Source organism: Syngnathus scovelli, chromosome 7 (assembly GCF_024217435.2).
Source record: "Syngnathus scovelli strain Florida chromosome 7, RoL_Ssco_1.2, whole genome shotgun sequence".
In the NCBI taxonomy this organism is placed as follows: domain Eukaryota; kingdom Metazoa; phylum Chordata; class Actinopteri; order Syngnathiformes; family Syngnathidae; genus Syngnathus; species Syngnathus scovelli.
In genome coordinates this window covers 14,839,435-14,853,790 of record NC_090853.1, presented here as the reverse complement: position 1 = coordinate 14,853,790, position 14,356 = coordinate 14,839,435, and the positions used below count along the sequence as shown (strand labels likewise).

At 40.1% G+C, this 14,356-nt stretch overlaps 1 protein-coding gene across 12 annotated transcripts in view; it reads left to right on the top strand.

The window, feature by feature from the left end:
* The window catches only part of nf1a (neurofibromin 1a), a 176,541-nt gene that overhangs the window by 41,797 nt on the left and 120,388 nt on the right, over positions 1-14,356 (top strand). For 10 of the 12 annotated variants that reach the window (XM_068651277.1, XM_049725617.2, XM_049725627.2 and 7 more), the window contains 6 exons: positions 2,076-2,322; positions 3,653-3,726; positions 5,265-5,348; positions 5,616-6,002; positions 7,414-7,553; positions 7,674-7,796. In XM_068651277.1, coding sequence (XP_068507378.1) covers positions 2,076-2,322; positions 3,653-3,726; positions 5,265-5,348; positions 5,616-6,002; positions 7,414-7,553; positions 7,674-7,796 — 1,055 coding nt within the window. The remainder of the gene's footprint in view (positions 1-2,075; positions 2,323-3,652; positions 3,727-5,264; positions 5,349-5,615; positions 6,003-7,413; positions 7,554-7,673; positions 7,797-14,356) is intronic. The other 2 variants (XM_049725628.2, XM_068651275.1) reach the window with 1 other exon arrangement.

Below are 14,356 nucleotides of genomic sequence, written 5' to 3'. Positions count from 1 at the left end.
TCCAAATCATCAAATCCATCAATCGAATTCTTCGTCCATCATGTAAACAACGGCACGTGTGCGGCGCGCCGCTGACATCGGACTCGTCGTCAGTTGCAGTTGAAATTATTCCACAGGCACATATAACAATATATAAACTATATATCAAATAACAATATAATCAACAATTTTATCGAACCACCATGTCACTCCAAATCATTAAATCCATCGGAATTTTCGTCTTGTCATTTAAAAAAAAAAAAAAAAAAAAAAAACCAAAAAAAAAACCACAGCTGTTGACTCCGGAAGTACGTGCGCCGCTGACGTCAGACTGGATATATCAAATAAATGTAATATAAACAAAAATTTTAACAAACCATCCGTGTCACTCCAAATCATTAAATCCATCGGAATCTTCATCCGCTGTGTCACTTAAAAAAACAAAAAAACAACTGTTGACTCCGGAACTACGTGCACCCCTGACGTCAGCCTCGTCATCAGTTGCGGCTCCAATTATTCCACAGATCTACGTATATAACTATATTGTAGCTTTACCAAAGTACCAGGCAAGACGTGGGTTTGGTAACCGGCTCCATATTTCACAAAACAAGAGCTCAACATATGAGCCAACACAGTGCTATAAGCAAGCGCCCTGGATTGCTTCACCTTCTGGAACGGATTGTGGTCGAAAACTGAGGCTCCACTGTACGTTTCAACATATTGCTGAATCCTGGAAGTCAACAGTCTCAACGCAAAATGTCAGGAAGTCTTTGTCCTAGTTCTCGGACAAACTTTTGGAAACCGACCCGACTCACGTGGCCATTGTAAACAAAATAGTTTGTTACACCTCTCGCTAGTCGCCGTTGGTCGGCGTTGTTGTTCGGCCGGTTGTAGACCACTCTCAGGCTGCACTGTACTAGAGAAAAAACATGGGTCCCAAGAAAGACGCAGGAAAAAAGCAAAAGAGGAAAGTGACAAGAACAACAATAGAGTTGAAAAAGGCAATCGTAAACACGTATGAAAAAGGCGTTCATGTGATGGACTTGGCATTGGAATTCAAAGTGACGAAATTGAACAAATTCATTTTTGAGGAATAGATAGAAACTGTTAGTGTTGCTAAGGGGGTTACCAGGGTTTGCCAGCCAAGTCCCTGTGGACAAAACAAAGGAAAACACTGACAAAATGCAGCCACGAGATTTTTTTACGGAAAGGGATTCTCCTTCCAAACAATGAGACCCCCCGCATCTCTTCTCGACCTCCGCATTCATAGATTCAGTGCCTCATCAATGTCGATGTATGTAGATATTAAATTTACTGTTCATCCATCCATCCATCCATCTTCTTCCGCTTATCCGGGGTCGGGTCGCGGGGGCAGCAGCTTTAGGAGGGACTCCCAGACTTCCCTCTCCCCAGCCACTTCATCCAGCTCATCCCGGGGGATCCCAAGGCGTTCCCAGGCCAGCTGAGAGACATAGTCTCTCCAGCGCGTCCTGGGTCGTCCCCGGGGTCTCCTACCGGTGGGACATGCCCGGAACACCTCCCCAGGGAGGCGTCCAGGAGGCATCCTGATAAGATGTACCAGGCAAGCCGTGGGTTTGGTAACCGGCTCTTTATTTCACAAAACAAGAGCTCAACATATGAGCCAACACAGTGCTATAAGCAAGCGCCCTGGATTGCTTCACCTTCTGGAACGGATTGTGGTCGAAAACTGAGGCTCCACTGTACGTTTCAACATATTGCTGAATCCTGGAAGTCAACTGTCTCAACGCAAAATGTCAGGAAGTCTTTGTCCTAGTTCTCGGACAAACTTTACTGTTTACTTTAAATTTACTGTTTTTATGATGTATTTCTATTTAATTTATATTGCATATTCAATGTATTTTTGCTCTGCAATTGTGGTATAAAAAAGGCAACGTTAGGGTAAAGAACAGAGAACGGATTACTGCGTTTTCAATAATTTATAATGGGGAAAATTGCACCTTCTGGAACAAATTAGTGTTGAGGTCCGAGGTTCTACGGTATTTATACACGGCTACTGTATGTATGTATCATGCTGTGTCAGCAATGATTAATGCATCTCTTTGTCCTTCCAATAGGAGTGTGCCACCATGGGTGGAGGTATTCCAATTTGCAGGCAGGCTCAGACCAAGCTTGAAGTGTGTCTTTATATGTTCCTGTGGAGTCCAGACACAGAGGCTGTATTAGTTGCCATGTCATGCTTCCGCCACCTTTGTGAAGAGGCTGATATTCGTAGCGCTGCTGATGAAGTGTCCGTCCAGACCATCCTGCCCAACTATGCTACTTTCAGTGAACTTGCCTCCATAAGCAACATGATGGGAACAGGTGAGCAAAGCAAGATCATGTGGAATCTGAGTCTTTTTTTTATTTTTTTTTTTTTATCAAGTGGAATAATGAGTTTACACGTCACGCTCATACATAATTTTTTGAACATATGAAAAGGGGAGTGTTATTTTTGTCTCCATTTGGGATAAACTATGTGAAAAACATATTTGTGAAGTAATATGGTTACATAATTTCTAGAAATGTATACATAACAAGCCATAAGACTAGATATTCTTCTCTATTTCTCCTACTACTCCCTTTGAACATACTGTATTTTCCGGACTATAAGACACACCTGATGATTATAACTCGCACCAGCTAATATATGGGGAAAATCTTGTTTTGTTCATATAAAAGCCGCACCAGACTATAGGCCGGGCCACAGGTGTTTTAATGTTTAATTACCATTTGCAAGAGAATATACACGAAGAAGATTGTCAGGAAAGATGTAGTTCTTTGGAGACTCATACCTTTTATTAACTTAACGTGTATTGACAGAGACGAAGGAGCCCTGCAAACATGTATCAATCTCCACAACGACCATAATAAACTTAATGTTTAGGGAACACTAGCAACACACAACTAATAAATAAAATGGGACTAATTACAGGGGTAACGTTGGCAATGCGATACTACACGTATAGCTTTGGAGAAGACATGACTGGGAAATAAATACTGAAAAGGGTGACTCAACAAGATGTCACCAACAATAGCCCAGTGCCCTCTAGTGGCCGGAGGAAACCTCTACAATACATGAGCAGCTCTAGTTCCTTCGTCAAGAGCCAAATCGACTGCCTTTACCTTAAAAGCGGCTCATATACATTTCTTTTGTCCCCCATAATGAGGGTTTGTGTATAAAAGCTTCCTTTCTTCAGTAATGTCTGTCGTGGTCTCGTTTTGTCTCTTGTTCGTGTCAATTGTGGGGCACTTTGTCTGGCGGACAGACATAGGATCAACACACCACTTACCCCCAGTGACTGTGTGTCTGGTCACATATCCCTCCGCCCAGCGAAGCAGTGCCGCACAACAGTGGTCCACAACAATTTTACTAACGAGTGTATGAATGTATTAGACATCACAAAAATCACGAAAAATCCATAGATACGTCGCAACAGACTACAAGCCGCAGGGTTCAAAACTTGTGCAAAAAGTAGTGGCTTATAGTCTGGAAAATACAGTAAAAACTGCACTGAACAATTCTGTTGATGTTTTTTCCATTTGATTTGTCTTTTATGTTATGCATTTGATTGCTCTTTATTGAACATATCAATCAATCAGAAAAGCTGCAGGTTTTTTTATCATCCTTATTAAGTAAAGTTTTTGCTCTTAGGCCGCTCCACATTGCAAAAGAGAGTAATGGCCTTGCTCAGGAGAATCGAGCATCCCACACCAGGAAACATCGAGGTGAAGTGATTCTGATCTTTCTGTATCAAGTCAGCTTGCATATGTTTGGATGCATGGCAGCTAAAATAACCTATAGGTAGTATGAATGCGTGCGATGACAATAATAAAATATATTGTAATTTAATTTCAGTAGAATTTTGGTTGACGAACTTAATTCAGTCTGAGTCTTCGTCGGCAAAAAACAATGTTCGCAAACTAGGCAATATTGCTAAGCATTGAGATGAATGAGAACTGATTCATTCCAGCCCCAGAACAGATATTTTCACATGTGTGTTGGTAAAAATATAGAAATGAGTGAAAACACACGCTGTAAATAAATAAAACTGGGTCTGTTATCTAAACACCGGACAACATTGTAGCATTTTGCGTACAGACTGATAGCCTTTCTAAAGCGATCACCAGCCTCCTCTTTGGACAAATGTATTCACCTGTCTCAGTGCGATTAGCCCTCACTGCCTGGGTTTGCTCACTCCTTCCAAGCGATGGACTCTGATGGACTCAGGCAGGCTAGTATATCCATCTGTCTTTCTGTGGTGGATCCTGCTTTCCCTTCTGCCTTTTTTGTTTGGTGGCAGCCACTCTCCACCACCGGCGTTGACTATATCTTGACTATGGCGCTGTGCCACACAAGCTGCCTTCCGTGGAGCTCATTGCTACAGACCCCCCCCGCCCCCAGCTTTATCCACCGATGCTAAATTCAAGATTGAAGAAGTTTATTGGCCATGTTTGGGCACTCCAAACAAGGAATTTCACTCCGGTAGATCTCAGCCTCTGTTCAACATTTAGGTGACTAATAACATTCAGGACGTGTGAAAATTGACAATTATTCTCAAACATCCCCTGATCTTAAACTCCCAGGAGAGCAAGGAAAAACTCAAAACTCCTACTAGGGGAAATGAGAAACCTTGGGAAGAGACCACGGGAGGATCCCTCTTCCAGGATGACCAGGCTGCAATGGATGCTGAGAGGACACATAGTACACGTAATATAGACAATTCAAAGATAAAGCGTCGAGAGCATGTATGTTTATGTGGGGATGTTGTTTATTTCTTCGTTTGTGTGCCTATTAAGGGTGTTTTGATGTCAGGAAAGAGCATTCGTACAATATTACAGATGTTTGATTTCGCCAAACCGAACTGCAGAGTGAGATCATAAACGCGAACACCATTTTCATTTGAAGCTGTTATTACCTCATTTTTTTCCACAGCAATTGTACAGTTGTAAGCTTCCTAATGACACCATAACATCACAAGTTTTCAGTTACTTTGATGTGATACTGGGGATTAATTCAGGGCAAAACAAAAAAACTAAGATACATAACACAGATCTCTTCAATGAATGGCAAATGATAACAGTTGTATCTACGCGGTGCATTATGAACCATAAATGAGCTTTTTGTTTTTATGTCATGACTGGTCGGGAATTGAAGCATAGCCCATGAATATTTTTTAGAAAGTGTTTTGTGAACCGGAGTTCCACTGTTATCTTAAAAATGTCATCAATGGCTTGATGTTTGGTTGTGATTGTTCCAACTTTAGGCTTGGGAGGACACATATGCTAAATGGGACCAAGCAACAAAACAAATCCTAAATTTCCCCAAAAACAAGGCAGATGATGGGCAGGTAAGTATCCTACAGAGTGATCAGTCTCCTATTTCAATTTATCTGCGATGTTCATTATTTGAGTGATATTGAGGTCAATGTAGTTCTGTTAAAGACGCTGGTGCTTGTTTTATAAAAGAGCCACTGTGAAGCAATGTAGCCAGTATCAATATCCACATTTGAACAGGGATTATCATTGCAATGTGGTCCTTAAAGGTCCCGCTGTAATATAATTAAAGTGTAGGGGAGACCCTGATGCCATCCACTGATTGTGTCTTATTCCAACAGCAGGAGTGGATCAACATGACAGGCTTTCTGTGTGCCCTGGGCGGTGTGTGCCTCCAGCAACGCAGCACTCCTGGCCCTGCCACCTATAGCCCACCTATGGGATCCATGAATGAGCGCAAGCATTCAATGATTTCCATGGGCCCATGTGAGCTCTCCAATCCCTTGGCCTCAGCCTCCTGCTCCTCCTCAGCTTCGAGTGAGACACCAGTCAGCCGCTTTATCGATCGGCTGCTGTCCTTGCTGGTGTGTGGCCATGACAGAGTGGGCCTTCATGTTCGTACCAACGTTAAAGACTTGCTGGGGATGGAGCTTAGCCCTGCCCTTTACCCCATGCTCTTCAATAAGTTGAGGAACAGCATTGGTAAATTCTTTGACACACAGGGTCCGGTGAGTGGAGGCTTTTAACCCTTCATGTGATATCTGCTCGTATTGATTTTTTTGTTCACCTTAAGTACCCCAAAGGCAATAACTAATTGATTATTTACCCATAGCTGTTTCACACATAACAATGTTTTTCTCGGCTACGCCATTACACGGGAGCTCATTTATAAATTACTCAGAGGCCATAAACATTTTCCTGCAGCTTTATTTGAACTTAAAAGAATGTTGCTGTTTTCAAAACATTTTTTTTTTCATCCAGTTAAAGTGTCTGTTTGATCTGACAGTAGAATATTTTTTAACTGAATATTTTAAAAGCAACAACTGATTGAGAGCAATTGTGACTGTGGAGGCAGAAGCGACTTTTGCGGGCACACTATAGCTGCGTGGGGACGCCACCACCTTTGGTTTCAATTGTTCACGTACATTAAAAAAATATTAACCTTATCAAACCAATAACGTTGAGCTTTTTGCAACATGGTAGCAAATTTGCCAGCCGTGGTTTACGATGTTAAGGGTGGAGGAGGGAGGAGTTCAACTACGTTCAACTCATGCTATCATTTTGAAAACTGCAAACTACCTCTTTAAAACATTCATATTTCTTTCTTCTCATTTGCAAAGTTGCATCTTTATTGTAACATCATTCAGATTTTCTTTTCAATAATTGTGCATGCTGAGTCAAAAACAACATGGGTGAGCTGAACTGCTGACATTGTCCAAGCAAATTTTGTAATGCTGCGTCATTGCTACTGTACAAACGATAAATGGCTTGCATGGAAAAAAAAAAAAACATTCTACTATTGCTTCAACTTTTTGAGGTTCGGATCTGGACAGTGCAGTATTCCTCAGTTTCCGCAGCATACACAATAAAAGGGGGGGGGGGGGGATGCGTTCAGATATGCGTTATCGCAAATTTACACGACATTCAGGGGGGGAATGACATACCAGCTCTGCCGAACCCATGAAGCCGACTCACCGAACCCCTAGTGTTCGATCGAACCCAGGTTAAGAACCACTGGTCTAGACATAAGTAAAAAACATAGCATAATGATGTAAGACAGGGGTCTCAAACTCATTTTTTTCGCGGGCCGCATATGACTGTCAACCCAAATACATGTATGAACACCTTATATACAGTAAAAGCTACAAAACAAACTGACAAATAACTCGTTTTCAAACCAGACAAGTACAAACTGGTCAATATTAGAAAAAAAATGATATTAAAAGTAAATACAATTTGCAATTCTAGTAATGTCACGGATTATATGCACAATTTGTCTTCGCAGGCCACATAAAATGATGTGGCGGGCTGTATCTGGCCCCCGGGCCTTGAGTTTAACACCTGTGATGTAAGACGTGGTTCTAGATGCTCTTAATGCATTGTTTGTTTGAAATTTACTCTTTGGTTGTACTTTTCCAGGTTCCAATCAATGACACTAACACCCAATTTGTGGAGCAGACTATTGCAATAATGAAAAACCTGCTGGATAACCACACAGAGGGCAGTTCTGAACACTTAGGACAGGCTAGCATTGAGACCATGATGCTGAACCTCGTCAGGTCAGAAATAACTGCAGTGCACATGCGTGGTGTCTTTACAACTATATATAACAGTTGAAAATATGCAAGACGCACGAGGCGACTGTATTCAGATTTGATATTTGGCTGTGTTTTTCTTAGGTATGTTCGCATTCTTGGCAACATGGTACATGCTATCCAGATCAAAACCAAATTGTGCCAGCTAGTAGAGGTAATGATGGAGAGAAGAGATGACCTGTCCTTTTGCCAGGAGATGAAGTTCAGGTAAATTGCTTTTTCCACAGTTACACACTTGTTGTATATAATAATTCATGAAACGGCTCAGAATTACCGATTTTCTTTGAGGAGCTGCAATTTTGCTCTTTAATCACTTCATTGGAGCAACTGTGAGGAGCCTTTTTTATTTAAAAAAAAATAAAATAAAAAAAAAATATATTTTTTTTTTTAAATGACAAGATAATTAATAATTGAACAATTGCTATCTGTATTTATATACTGTAATCAAAAGTTATTTCTTAAATCCACATTGTGAGGAAACATTTGCTGTCTCAAATCATTTCCACTGGGGCAATTTCAAACATAAATATAAAATTCATTTTAAGCTTAATTTTTTGTATTGTATTCTATCTTCTGTATTATATGGTCCTTTAGCAAAGCTAAATTGATTTGAAAAAATAATTTTACAAACAAATGCGAGTGTTTTCAAGGGCGGCAAATGTGTCCTCATCAGGGTTTGTCAGTGTTCATTCAAGGTCACAAATGTTCCAAAAACTGTTACCAGACATTTGGCCAATGTTTCTTGATGCAAGGAATTTTTCAATGTCCTTGCGACAAGAAATATCACTAAAACAGTTTGTAAACATTTTGCGACCTGAATGAACCCTTACAAACGCTACACTCGCTGCCTTTTAACAAAAATTGCAATTGTTTGCCACTGAGTGTGATAGTGGCTTTAGTGATATTATAAATACAGCGATCCCTCGCCACTTTGTGCGTCATCTTTCGCAAATGCACTTGCACTACTTCACGGGTTTATAAGTGACGGGAGAATGGCATTTAAATTCACACTGATAGCATGGGGCATGAGTGTGCAGAATTATTATGCAACTAATGTAAAAATGGAAAATGTTCACTTTTCACTTCACTAATTTTTCACTCAATTTTTCACAAAATCACTTGTTTGCTTTATTTTTTAAAATGAGAATAATAGCTCAAAATCTAAAATTAACATAAAAAAAAGTGACCAATTAGCCACCCTTCTTTTTAATAACAGTTATAAAACTTCCATCCATGGAGTCCATCAGCTTCTTGATCTGGTGACGATTAACTTTTTGTGCAGCAACCACCACAGCCTCCCAGACTTTGTTCACAGAAGTGTACTGTTTCGGAAGGGCCCACAAGTTCTCAATGGAATTTAGGTCAGGTGAAGAAGGGGGCCACGTCTTTATTCTATCATCTTTAAGGCCTTTACCAGCGAGCCACACAATGGAGTACTCTGCTGCATGCAATGGGAATCATGGTGTTCCTGAAAAATGCAAACCTTTTCCTGTACCACCGCTTGAAAAAAGTGTCTTCTAAAAACTGGCAGTAGGTTAACTTAAATTATTTTTTTAATTTTAGAGTTAATTTTAAGTCCATCTTTAACTCGAAAAGGTCCAACTAGCTCATCTTAAAGCTTACATATCACGTTTATAAATTCTTCCAATTTACGTTTTACTCATTCAGTTGTGGTCTATATAAGGTGGAACTTTATATGGTCCAAATAAGGTGGTGCTTTTGTCTGGATTCCATATTTTGATAGCATCACAAGTCCCTCTTTTCTACTTGTTCTGAGGTGCGACTGAGCTAGCTGTTTTGGTGCGGTCTCTTTAAATGCAAATGAAATACTTCATACCCCATTCCCTCCAGGCCGCAAGGTGTGCGCCTGCCTTTCCGGTCGGACATATTTGTAGTTTATTAGCCGAGGTAGCGCTTACTTGCGGCGCAAAAATTTTGATAGATCAAGAGATGTCAACGGTCGAAGACTTGTCCATACATACATAACGCGTAACAAAATAAATCTCCTGAACATGTCTTGTAAACAAGCACTGCAGTCAAGTTCCAGTAAGCTAATGCTAGCGTTAGCGAGACGCTAACAAATGTATTTAACACATTATTGTGTTCGCCAAGAATGATACAGCACCTTCGATGCAATTCATCTGATACAACTACCGTATTTTTCGGAGTATAAGTCGCGTTTTTTTTGTCATAGTTTGGGTGGGGGGGCGACTTATACCGTATTTTCCGGACTATAAGTCGCACCAGCCATAAAATGCCCCAAAAAGTGAAAAAAAAACATAAGTCGCTCCGGAGTATAAGTCGCATTTTGGGGGCAATTTATTCGACAAAATCCCACACCAAAAACAGTCCTGAACGAGCAACAACAGGCTAAACGATAGCAACAATAGGCTAAACGATAGGTATGCTAACGTGAGAAACACAAACAAAGAGCTGAGAACGGGCCTGACGTAACATATAGAGTGATTAAGGACAACTATTACATGAATAACATGTTTATAAAACCATCGGTGTCACTCCAATTCATCAAATAGCAACAACAGGCTAAACGATAGGTATGCTAACGTGACAAACTCAAACAAAGAGCTGAGAACGGGCCTGACGTAACATATAGAGTGATTAAGGACAACTATTACATGAATAACATGTTTATAAAACCATCGGTGTCACTCCAATTCATTAAATAGCAACAACAGGCTAAACGATAGGTATGCTAACGTGACAAACACAAACAAAGAGCTGAGAACGGGCCTGACGTAAATTCTAGAGTGATTAAGGACAACTATTACATGAATAACATGTTTATAAAACCATCGGTGTCACTCCAATTCATTAAATCCATCGATCGTTCTTTGTCAACAATGGGTGCGCACGGCTGAGGGCGCTTGCACTTCAAAATATTCCACAGGCTCATATAATGATAGATAAACTATATTTCAAATAACTATAATACAAGCCAATAATATTATCAAACCATCCGTGCACTTTAATTCCATTAAATCCATCGATCAAATTCCTCGTCCTTTGTCAACATCGCCGCGCGTGCGCCCTGACGTCAGCCTCGTCTTTATTCCACAGATCTACTATATAACTATATTGTAGCGTTAACAAAGTACAAGGATAGACGTGGGTTTGGTAAACGGCTCTTTATTAAACAAAACAAACTTCCAAGCGTGTGGCGGCGTGGACTTCCAGACAGACCGGGCGTGCGTAATGGCCATGTCCGAGCCCCGCGCACCGTTCGCGGACAGCCACTCGGCCGAGCGCCGGCCCCCGACTCAGTAGAGTAGGACCGGGCGTGCGTAAAAGCCATAATAGTTTTTCAAACCTTCTATGTCACTCCGAATCCTTAATTCCTTCAAACTCTTTGTCCTCCGTGTCACTTAGAAATGATCACCGCTAATGATGCCGGTAGTCCTTATGTGGGCACGTTTGTATGTAAACAACCGCCGCGCCGCGCTACTGACGTCACTTGAAATAGTAATCCATTGGTACATCACGGTTCTCCAAACTTTCTTTCTGCTGCTCGATTACTGTTTTCAGCTGCATATTTTACAACTTGAAGTTTGTAACCTGCAAAATATGAGTTTCTTTTTGGTGCCATTTTTTTTAAGCCCACCCAGTTGATGAGTCACGGCCAACGGTGAAATTTAGACCGCCCTCATCCAGTTTCGTCTGAAAATATAATTTTTTTGGGTTGTTTTATCAAAGTCAAAGTCTGCTTTATCGTCGATTATTTTTTTATATACTAAGACACACAAAGAGATTGAAATTACGTTTCCACTATTCCTCGGTGAGATAGTACACATATGCATACAAGCAACACAAAAAAAACAAGAAGGCACAAACAATGAATAAATAAGAATGTTGAATAAATGATAAATAAACAAATAATAATAAATAATAATAATAAATATAAGAGGAGCAAAAATGGAGCAAGTGTACATACAGCAGACAGTGGACTTGGATATGGTGCTTTAAAGTGTTAATTGCTTTATTTGATGTTTTCTCTATTTTTTATGTTTTGAATATGTTCAAGATAAAGATATAAAAGCATGTGAAGTGATCAACTATACTAAAAATAACATGGGAAGTGGTCAACTATACTTGTAAGTGATGTCTTAATGATCAAGTAAAAATTTGTGAAAAAAAAAAAACATATATAAGTCGCTCCTGAGTATAAGTCGCCCCCCCCCACCCAAACTATGAAAAAAAACGCGATTTATAGTCCGGAAATTACGGTATGTGAAATTATTCACAAATTTTCTCAATTCAAAAATCCGTGATGTAGTGAAACCACGATAAACGAACTGCGATGTAGCTAGGGATTACTTGCTAATTTGAACTGCAACTGACGACGTCAGCGGCACAGTGCACACGTGCCGTTGTTTACATAGAGGACGAAGAATTCGAGTGACACAGATGGTTTGATAAAATTGTTGTTTATATTATAGCTGTTTGATATATAGTTTATATATTGTTATATGGGCCTCTGGAATAATCTGAACTGCAACTGACGACGAGTCCGACGTCAGCAGCGAGGCACACACGCAGCGTTGTTTACATAAAGGACAAAGAATTCGATCGATGGATTTAATGATTTGGAGTGACACAGATGGTTTGATAAAATTGTTGTTTATATTATAGCTATTTGATATATAGTTTATATATCGTTATATGGGCCTGTGGAATAATTTGAACTGCAAATGACGACGAGTCAGTCCTATGTCAGCGGCACGGCGCACACACGGCGTTGTTTACATAAAGGACGAAGAATTCGCTCGATGGATTTAATGATTCGGAGTGACACAGATGGTTTGTTTAAGGTGTTATTTATGTTATAGTTATTTGGATAACTGTTAATGTTACGTCAGGCCTGTTCTCAGCTCCTCGTTTGTGTTTATGTAACGTTAGCATACCGTATCGTTTAGCCTGTTTTTGCTGGTTCATGTCTGTACTTGTTGTTGGATTTTGTCAAATAAATTTCCCCCAAAATGCGACTTAAACTCTGGTGCGACACATATGTTTTTTCCCCTTTATTGTGCATTTTATGGCTGATGCAATTTGTACTCCGGAGTGACTTTTAGTCAGAAAAATACGATACTTAAAATACACCCACAAGAAGTGAAAACAGAGCGCACAGCTCTAAAATCAGTAGAAAGACTGACGCTAATGCTATGAAAACAAGTGCATCATAGACACGCAATAATATGAAAGTGAAATACAGTTTGTTATTTTTGTGTCATCTCAAGCTTACCGCTTTCCTGTGTCCGTCGTTTCCATACATTGAAGGAACTGAGCGAAACATCAACGAAACAAAGTCTTTCGGTGAATCCTTCTCTATACAGGCAAACGATTTCTGAAACACTCGTCATTGAACAAGCAGGACTTTGCCCACAGATGTGGGAACACTGCTTAAAAAATAAAATTTGACCAGGCACTTCTTTGAGGTTCTGATGCTGAGGGACTGTGCAATGAGTTGTATGGATTGATGCATCCAACAACAGAACATTTTGATCTCTCCACTTCGGCATCCTTGAGTTTTTTGGACTACAAAAGTGTCTCCGAGTAATAAAGATGGCGGATTTGCGAAATAGTTTGGCCACACCCAGTACCTTGCTTGGTAGTCCCGCCTCAACGGATGTGACGTAATAGATAAAAATACGTAAGAGAAAATGGAGAAAACTGAACGAAGTAAAAAATATAGCCCCCAAACGGATCATAAAAGTATCTCTGCAACACCTGTAGAGGTAGATTACCTTTTTCTAAAATCTTGGAGACACCAAGTGCATAATAAAATGAATATAAAAGCAAAAAAAAGGGGATTTTCATGATATGTGTCCAGCCTATACCAGTACCCCTCTTCCACCTTGCTGGTGTCTGTTTTGAAGTGGAGCTCTGTGGCCGTTACTGATCCAGCCACGGCTCCAGCTGGTCCATCAAGAGTCAATCTCACCTCATCTCATCAGTCCCTAAGATCTTTGTAAAATCTGTATTCTGATATTTATTGACCCAGTCTTGGCCTTTGAACGTGTATGTCTTGTTCAATCGTAGTTGGGTGTCAACCTTCCGTACCTTGGCCATGTCTCTGAGCACTAAACACCTGATATTTCTGGGTACTGAAGTGGAAGTTCCAGAATATGGTAGCACTCAAGCATAACACGTAATACAATAAATCCCCTCACAATATTTACAAACACGTCTAGTAAACAAGCACTGCAGTCAAGTTAACCAGTAAGCTAATGCTAGCGTTAGGGTTTCTGGTCGCTTCAAGTTTGAGTCTTCTCAAATCTTTGGCAGTTAATTTGTGTGTTTTTCTTTAACAAGTTTCCCGCAACCCTGTTGACTATTTGCAATGAAATGTTTGATAGTTCTTATCTTATCAATTTCAAGAGTGCTGCAACCCCTTGAAAGACTTTTTAAAATGTTTGTCTTTTTTTCTTTTTGTTGATCTTCTTAGGCCCTACCATTCCTCATATGAATTATACATCACTTAATTTGCTTGTATCGCGTAAGCATTCTAGCTTATACACCATGGGGTTGGAAAATATGTATAAAAATGATCATATGGTCAAAATTCACACTTGTGTACTACTTACAAACTTAATTGGTTCCGCGATCGGGTTTGTAAGTAGAAACGTTTGTAAGTAGAAGCAATGTTTCTATAGGAATCAATGTAAAATCAATGTGTTGTGTAATACATGTCGGAGTATCCCAAAAGTCACACTTTTTTCCCTATTACTCTGTGTCTGGGCTGGTGCGTCATT